The sequence below is a fragment of the Myotis brandtii genome, unplaced genomic scaffold, assembly GCF_000412655.1.
Source record: "Myotis brandtii unplaced genomic scaffold, ASM41265v1 scaffold321, whole genome shotgun sequence".
Taxonomy (NCBI): domain Eukaryota; kingdom Metazoa; phylum Chordata; class Mammalia; order Chiroptera; family Vespertilionidae; genus Myotis; species Myotis brandtii.
Window position 1 is genome coordinate 862,709 of NW_005362314.1, and position 9,070 is coordinate 871,778.

The 9,070-nt window shown below is 52.8% G+C and overlaps 1 protein-coding gene across 5 annotated transcripts in view; it reads left to right on the forward strand.

Moving 5' to 3' along the window:
- The window catches only part of LRRC8E (leucine rich repeat containing 8 family, member E), an 8,093-nt gene extending 336 nt beyond the window's left edge, over positions 1-7,757 (forward strand). Inside the window, exons 1-3 of one of the 5 annotated variants that reach the window (XM_014543254.1) lie at positions 24-1,128; positions 2,948-3,090; positions 4,618-7,757. In XM_014543254.1, the coding sequence (XP_014398740.1) occupies positions 2,953-3,090; positions 4,618-6,861 (2,382 nt within the window). In that variant the 5' untranslated portion in view covers positions 24-1,128; positions 2,948-2,952 and the 3' untranslated portion in view covers positions 6,862-7,757. Of the gene's footprint in view, positions 1-23; positions 1,129-2,504; positions 2,622-2,947; positions 3,091-4,617 lie in introns of those variants that run through there. The other 4 variants (XM_014543253.1, XM_005870695.2, XM_014543256.1 and 1 more) reach the window with 4 other exon arrangements.
- The last annotated feature ends 1,313 nt before the right edge of the window (positions 7,758-9,070 follow it).

The following is a 9,070-nucleotide window of genomic DNA, read 5'->3' on the forward strand; positions in this document are numbered from 1 at the left end:
GGGGGGTGGGGGGGGAGAAAGGGTCTTCATGATGTTTCCCTCTCCTTGGCCTTTGAGACAACAGCAACAACTCATCTCTGAGCTCCATAAGGCCCCAGAACCACCACTTGGGTTCTTCACGAGGCTGCCCTCTCTGGGACTCTTGAACCTAGACCCCCAAGTCCTGGCAGGGCACCTTGGAAAAGTACTAGGTTGGGAGTTCCCAGGTGTGCCCCCCCCCCCATCTGCTACTAAGTCCCATCCTCCCCCACCAAGGCCTCAGTTTCTCCCTTATGTAAAAGTCAAAAGGTTGGACCTTGTGCCTTCCAAGGCCTGTTCCAGCGCTGACAACTGCTGCTGTGTTTTCCTTTACTCTTAGCATGGACTGTGGGTGGGGATAGGGGCTAGATCAGGAGTCCTCACCACCACGTGTTTTTGGAGGCAGGTTAGAGGATTGGGGAGGGCCTAAGAGAGGAGAAGCAAGGGTCAAGTGTGGATGGGTGGAGCTAAGACTGGGTAGGGGGCATGTACCTATCCTAGGCTGACAGAGACCCCTTCTTCAATCTGGCATGCAGAGCAGCCATCCCACCATCTCACCTCCATACTCCCCTACTGAAGTTCTTTTGGCAAAGATACTAGTCTCTGCCAGAGGTTTTCTCTCAAAATGGAACAGAATGGATGCAATCAGGCATTTGAGGTTCCACCTCAAATGCCATTTGTAGCTGTGAAAACTTGAGCAAATTATTTCTCTCCCTTTGAGGCTGGAAAAAGAGAGTTCCAACACCCATGCTCACTGAGATATGGTGGCTGTAAGTTGTGTGTGTGGCCCCATTGTTGTTTTTCTAAGGGTTTCCCCCATCCCGAAAGTCCTTTTCTCTGGACCCTCCCACTAGCCCTGCTCAGACATAGGGGGGGCATTGTGTCTGTGGAAGCTTAATGGCAGGTTCCAACAATCAAGTCTGAGTCATGGAGACACATAATGATAACCCCTCGTGTCTGCCTCTGATGGTGTTGTATATGCACCTTGTTCCATGGGAACCACTGAGCAATCTGCTGGGGACCTTAGGGGTCTCTTTTTGCCTGATTGTGGACCCCAGAAGTGAACTTCTGCCATTGTGAGATGGATCCTGAAATGTAGCAGGAACTCAGGTAGGAAGTCCCCTGCTGCAGCCCCCAGAGTTCCTATTTTTAAGTTAAGCAACTGAGCAGTGTCTCTTACAGGGACAGGTAGCCAGGGCAGGGGGAACCATAAGTGGCAGGGACTGGAAAAGGATGTGTGGTGTCTCCCTGGTCCTAGGTCCCCCCTCAGCTCAGTGTTTGCGCACTTAGGCCTACATGCACAAATGTGCACACTTCAAAATGCCCCCAAGTGACCCTTTTGGTGGCTGCAATGTACTTTTGGGTGCTTGGGGCTGTTAAGATGCCCTGGGTATGTTTCTATCAGATCCCCTGGTGACCAAGACTGACTGGGATGCACTGGGGCATTTTTACTTGGCTTTTTGTTTAGGATGGTCTAAAACTGAGTATGAGGAATGAGCCATTGCATAAGGGATCTTGTGTTCTTTGTGCACCTCCTTGCGTGTGCCTGGTGCTGGGTGAGTCAGGGCCTGAGTCAGGGAGCCCAGGAGTCTGGGTGTGAGCAGACATGTACCCATCTTGCTAGCCTATCCCCATCTTGGTACAGTGGTGGGAACCTCTGATGGGATTAAGTGGGTGGGGCCTGCATCCTCTATCTCCACCCACTAAATCCCCAAGGGTTTCAAGGGATGAGGGGATGGGAAAGGGAGGTGTCAGAGCCTTTGGTGCAGGTGTGGGACTGGGTCAGGTTCCCCCTGAAGATGGGTGAAGGGCTGGAGGACCAGCTGGTGGCCCAGATGCTACCTTCCTTGCCCAGCCTGCACCAGTGAAGCTATCAGGATGAGGCGAGCAGGCTCCAGGAACCCATTGGGAGAAAATGAGGCCTATATATTGGGAACCATGGATGCTGGGAGAGGTGGGTGGCCTAGGAGCCCCCTCAGAGGCAGTGGCGGCCTTGCTACCTCCCTCTCCTCCCACCTCCAGCCTCAGGGAGAGAAGGGGGCTCCTGGTCCAGGCTTGTGGCTTTTGTGTGACTTGCACCTGGCCATCTGTATCTGGAATAAGGATACCTTGGTCTAAAATGAAACCCAGGGACAGGCAGTGGGCTGGCCGCCCAGTCCTGTCTCAGTCATAGATGTCACACTGGCTCTCTCCCCAAATTTTTCATTTCCTGATCCTCTGCCACAGCCTCACTCACCCTGGCACCCCCTGCCCTACACTTTCAGAGCCTAAGTGTCTTTTTCTGCCTCAGATTCTGGGTACATTCCCTCTATAAACCCAGGTGTCCTAGCCACACACCCCAAGGGCTGACCAGCCTTCAGTTTTGCCACTCCCTGTCCCTGGGGCCTGTAATCGGAGCCAGGCTCCAGCCGGCTTTTCCGGTTGGAGTTTGGAGGTGGTGCCCCGAGCTCCCCTCAAGGGGGTGGCAGGGCCCACGCCCCGGAAGTCCTGAGCCTTGAGCCATCCTCTCGTCCAGTGGTGGAGAGCCAGTCCTGACACTCAGACACCCAGTGTCTGGAGTCAAAAGAGCTGCAGAGGGACTTTTGCCTGGCTCGTAGTTAAAGGTAAGAGACGCCCTGGTTCTGAAAGGACACACAGGCTAGCTGGGGGACAGTGGCACCTGGGACAGCCCTCCTGAGCCCTGAAAGGGCAGGCAGGTTCAGATTGGTGCAGAGGTCCCAGGGAGCAGAAGTAGTGAGAACATTAGTCGCTTGGCTCCAGGAAGGAGGTGAGGTCTGGGGGAGAGGGAAAGGGGACGCACAGCTCCTGGGTTCTGCCAGATTTCGGCAGGGTAAAGTGCAGATCCGGAGCAGCGTCTGGCTCCTAGGGGGCCCCACCAGCAGATGCCACTGCCTGAGGTCTCCGCACCACACCTCCTCCTCTCTCATAGGCAGGATGATTCCACTGGCCGAGTTCAAGCAGTTCTCAGAGCAGCAGCCTGCCTTCAAGTTGCTCAAACCCTGGTGGGACGTACTGGCCGAATACCTCACAGTGGCTATGCTCATGATCGGGGTCTTTGGCTGCACCCTCCAGGTAAGGGAAGGGGCAGGGCGGGGCCTGAATGAGGGGGTAGGAGAGGAATCTATATAGGGGCGGGGCTCTAGAGCAGTGGTTCTCAACCTTCTGGCCTTTTAAATACAGTTCCTCATGTTGTGACCCAACCATAAGATTATTTTCGTTGCTACTTCATAACTGTAATGTTGCTACTATCATGAATCGCAATGTAAATATCTGATATGCAGGATGGTCTTAGGCGACCCCTGTGAAAGGGTCGTTCGACTGCCAAAGGGGTTGCGACCCACAGGTTGAGAACCAGTGCTTTAGAGGGTGTGGCCTGGGGAATTTCAGAAATCTTCCTCTTATCCAAGGAAGGAGAAACCAGAGCCCCCTATACTTACAGACCAATTCTGAAGCCTTCCCATTTTCTCCATCACTGGCAGCAGCACCAAAGTCCTGCACATAGCTATGGTAGTCCATATTTTTATAATACTTTTGTCCCTAGAACCTAGTAAGAACTGCAGTTACCTTATTAATTTGCTAGGGCTGTCATAACAAACTATCATGAACTGGGTAGCTTAAACAGAAAATTTTTATCTTACAGTTCTTAAGACTAGAAGTCTGAAATCAAAGTGTCAACATGGTTGGTTTCTTCCCAGGGCTGTCAGAGAGAATATGTCCCATGCCTCTTTCCTAGGTTCTGGGGGCTTGATTTATAGATGATATTCTCCCTATATCTTCATAGCATCTTCCCTCTACGTGTGTGTGTCTATGTCCATATTCCCCCTTTTGAAAAGGACACAGTCACCCTGGCTGGCGTGGCTCAGTGGTTGAGCATCAACCTACAAACCAGGAGGTCACGGTTTGATTCCCAGTCAGGGCACATGCCCAGGTTGTAGGCCCAATCCCCAGTGTGAGGCATACAGGAGGCAGACAATCAATAATTCTCTCTCAAAATTGATGTTTCTATCTCTCTTCCTCTTTGAAATCAATAAAAGTATATATATTTTTTAAAATATATTTTTATTGATTTTTTACAGAGAGGAAGGGAGAGGGATAGAGAGTTAGAAACATCAATGAGAGAGATACATCGATCAGCTGCCTCCTGCACACTCCCCACCGGGGGGTTGTGCCCACAACCAAGGTACATGCCCTTGACCGGAATCGAGCCTGGGACCCTTCAGTCTGCAGGCCAATGCTCTATCCACCGAGCCAAACCGGTTAGGGCTAAAAGCATATTTTTAATAAATCAATCAATCAATAAATAAAGGCAGTCATATTGGTTTAGGGCCCACCCTAATGACCTCATCTTGACTCCATCTGCTCTGGAAACACTGCCACATTCATGGGTATTGAGGATTAGGACTCCAACATCTTTTTGGGGGACACAATTCAACCTAACTCTTTTTTTCAGACAAAGACTGATGCTCAGATTTATTGACTCTTCTAAAGTCATCAGAGCCAGCTGGGGACAGTTGGGGATCAGGGCCTTCCACCTCAGCCTACTTCTCTCCCGATTCCCCAGATCCCTCACCCTCTTTTACCCTCTTCCCTATTCCATAGGTGACACAGGACAAGATCATCTGTCTGCCCAGTCATGAACCCCGGGAGAACTTATCTGAGGCCCCGTGTCAGCAACTGTTGTTGCAGGGGGTCCCTGAACAGATGGAGGGTCTCCAGGAAGTGAGCGGCCTCAAAAATAACTTGGACCTGCAGCAGTACAGCTTCATTAACCAGCTCTGCTATGAGAAGGCCCTTCATTGGTACCCCAAGTACTTTCCCTACTTGGTTGTCATTCACACACTCATCTTTATGGTCTGCACTAGCTTCTGGTTCAAGTTCCCTGGCACAAGCTCCAAGATCGAACACTTCACCTCTATCCTGGGCAAGTGTTTCGATTCACCATGGACCACACGGGCTCTGTCTGAGGTCTCGGGGGAGAACCGTAAGGGCCATGCCACTGGACGAACAACAGCAACTGTGGCTGCTGAGGCAGGGCCAGGGAAGGTGGGGGAGGGTGAAAAAGAGAAGGTGCTGACAGAGCCTGAGAAGGTGGTGACTGAGCCACCAGCTGTTACCCTGTTGGACAAGAAGGAGGGGGAACAGGCCAAAGCCCTGTTTGAGAAGGTCAAGAAGTTCCGTGTGCACGTGGAAGAGGGGGACATTTTATACACCATGTACATCAGGCAGATGGTGCTCAAAGTCTGCAAGTTCTTTGCCATCCTGGTCTACAACCTCATCTATGTGGAGAAGATAAGCTTCGTGGTGGCCTGCACAGTGGAGACTTCAAGGTTCACGGGCTATGCCAGCTTCTGCTGCAACCACACCAAGGCCCACCTCTTCTCCAAGCTGGCTTTCTGCTACATCTCTTTTGTGTGTGTCTATGGGATCACCTGCCTCTATACACTCTATTGGCTCTTCCACCGACCCCTCAAGGAATACTCCTTCCGCTCTGTTCGGGAGGAGACTGGCATGGGTGACATTCCCGATGTCAAGAATGACTTTGCCTTTATGCTGCACCTCATCGACCAGTATGACCCGCTGTACTCCAAGCGCTTCGCTGTCTTCCTCTCCGAGGTCAGCGAGAGCCGCCTGAAGCAGCTCAACCTCAACCATGAGTGGACACCTGAGAAACTTCGGCAGAAGCTGCAGCACAACACCAAGGGCCGGCTGGAGCTGGCGCTCTGCATGCTCCCAGGACTGCCTGATACCGTCTTTGAGCTCCGTGAGGTCGAGGCACTCCGCCTGGAGGCCATCTCTGATATCACTTTCCCCCCAGGCCTGTCACAGCTGGTGCACCTGCAGGAACTCAGCTTGATCCACTCTCCTGCCAGGCTACCCTTTTCCTTGCAGATCTTTCTGCGGGACCGCCTGAAGGTCATCCGTATCAAGTGTGAGGAGCTCCGCGAGGTGCCTCTCTGGGTGTTTGGGCTGCGTGGCCTGGAAGAGCTGCACCTTGAGGGGCTCTTTCCCCCAGAGCTGGCTCAGGCAGCTACCCTTGAGAGCCTCCGAGAGCTGAAGCAGCTCAAGGTGCTATCTCTTTGGAGCAATGCCGGCAAGGTCCCAGCCAGCGTGACTGATGTGGCTGGTCACCTGCAGCGGCTTAGCCTGCACAATGATGGGGCCCGCCTGCTGGCCCTTAATAGCCTCAAGAAGCTGACGGTGCTACGGGAGCTGGAGCTGGTGGCCTGCGGGCTGGAGCGCATCCCCCATGCAGTCTTTAGCCTAGGTGCACTGCAGGAACTTGACCTTAAGGACAACCACCTGCGGTCCATTGAGGAGATCCTCAGCTTCCAGCACTGTCGCAAGCTGATCACGCTCAGGCTATGGCACAACCAGATCGCCTACGTCCCCGAACATGTACGTAAGCTGCGGGTCCTTGAGCAGCTCTACCTCAGCCACAACAAGCTGGAGGCCCTACCCACCCAACTGGGCATGTGCTCTGGCCTCCGCCTGCTGGATGTTACCCACAATGGGTTACACTCCCTGCCACCTGAGCTGGGTCTCCTGCAGAACCTGCAACACCTGGCTCTCTCCTATAATGCCCTGGAGACCCTGCCTGATGAGCTCTTCTTCTGCTGTAAGCTTCGGACGTTACTCCTGGGCTACAATCAACTGACTCAGCTGTCTCCCCAGGTGGGGGCCCTCAGGTCCCTCATCCGCCTGGAGCTCAAGGGCAACAGGTTGGAGGCTCTGCCAGAAGAACTGGGCAACTGTAGAGAGCTAAAGAAGGCTGGGCTTCTGGTGGAGAACAGCCTTTATGAGGGCCTGCCAGCAGAGGTTCGAGAGAAGATGGAAGAGGAGTAAAGCCAGGGAGGGGCAGGTTGCAGTAGAGGCTTTCTGGATGCTTCCATCCCAAAATCTCTACCACTGTCTTTACCACTGAGGTGGCCAGGTGAGCCCAGGCCAGGAGAGGAGAGGAGGAGCAGACATGTCAGCCCATGGGGCCCAGGCAAGATCTTGGGACTGGTTTATCTGGGGAGATGGGAAGCTGTGGATTTGGGGTGGAATGGCATGGAGAGATTAACTCAGTCATAGATTCTCAGACCAAAACCACATCTGTGTCTTGGCTGGCTGGCCTGCCTCAGCCCTGGGCCAGAACTTCTGCCCTCCCCCTGGACATTCTAGCTCAGTCAGTGCCACAAAAGGGGGTGAGGACACAACCCGATAGGATTTCAATCTTCTCCCCCCTACCAAAGCTTACATCGGGGGTTCTCTCCCAAGGTGTCACAGACACAAGGGACCAGCACACACTGCCCTGACTTGATGTTATTTCTCTTATTTGGCAATGCATCAAAATCAACATTCCCAGAAAACATCACAGGTCCCACCCCTGAAAGTCTGACTCAGGAGCTTTGGCTCGAGGCCAGGAACTTGCCTGTCAATAAGTGCTCCAGGTAACCCTGATGCCTGTGGTCCTAGACATTTATGTTGGGAAATGCTGACCTACAGAGGAGGTATCTAGAGCAGGAATTCTGAACCCTTTTTAGGTCCCTAGACCCTTTGAGAATCTGATGAAAGCTGGACACCTCTTTCCTCAAGAAAATGCCTGTGTACACATACATGCACAATTCTGTAAACAATTTCAGGCAGTCAACTCCCCAAGGACTATTCATGGGTGTCCTAAGGATTGTAGACCCCAGGTTAAGAACACCTGCTGTGGAGGATACATTTTTAAAAATAAATAATACTAATTATCAGAACTATCATTCTGATTTCCTGTGTCCACCCCTCTTGTCTAAGCCATTTCATGAGAACAATTATAGGCAGGTAGCCACAGTGCCACAATAAAGGGTATGTGTCTCTGTCCTGGAGACCTCAGGTAATCAGGAGAAATTAGGTGGCATCTCCTGATTAGCTTTTTTCTTGGAAAACCCATCTTATACCTTCCCTGTTATTCTCCTGACTCTATACTTTTTTAAAATTTTTATTTATTGATTTAAGAGAGAGAAGCATCACTTTTGCTGTTTCACCCTTTTATGCATCCATTGGTTGCTTCTTGTATGTGCCCTGACTGGAGATCGAACCCACAACCTTGGTGTATCAGGAAGATGCTCTAACCAACTGAGCTACTCCGCCAGGGCTGACTCTATACTTTTGTATCTGCTTCACCTGTCAGTCATCACCAGAGGGGTCCCCTTGGCTGGACCAGCAGGGCACTTGGCTCAGCCTGCCTGACCCTGACCTCCTGGGCTCCACCACCTCCTAGGTGTCTGCTAAATGCAATTTTCCTCCTGGCTCCTTGAACAAAGGCAAGCTACTCTCCAGGGACCCATAATTTCAGATGGGGACATTTTCCCAGCACCTTCAGACGAGTTAAAGGAATTTTTAGGCAGCAAGGACACCAGGCAGAGGCATCTAACCCCAGGGCCAGTCTTCTGCATTGTCAAGGAGTAGGGCTCACATTCTGGGGGCCGGACAGATGGCGGAAAGTCTTAAAACGTCCCAGGCTAGTCTGACCTGGAACTCTAGCCTTGACCTTGGCCCCATCGCTGAGGTCAGGGGTCACGCCGCTGGGTTCCCAGGGCCCCCATCTCTTCCTACCCCCGCCTCTTCCTCCTGCCCTGGGCTTGCTGAAATGGAAGGGGCTTCCCACGGCTGCCTAATTATGAGGAGGCAGCAATTATGCATAACGGATCATAATGAAATCTGCCCGAAGTGAGAACGGAGTTCTGAGAGGGTATGGGTGCCAGAAATGGCCCAGCCAGAAACAGCGTAGACTAAGGACACAGCCGTGGGGACCACCCACGACAGCGCCAGAGCCAGAGCCTACACAGCAGACCTCGTCCCCCCTGGTGTGCGATCGCGCGTCGCTCCCCCGGACCTCCCCCGCCCCCTCCTCCCCCCCATTCGCTCTTGCAGAATGCGGAATGTCGTTTCCATACAGCGCGGCTCACCAGGGCGCTCGGAATTCGCACAAGAGCTTCTTGGCGGGAGGTTTGCACATTGCCAGCCTCGAGCTCTAGGTGGCGTCATCTCTTTGGCTGCGACGCCGCACGCACGCACGCGCGGAGCT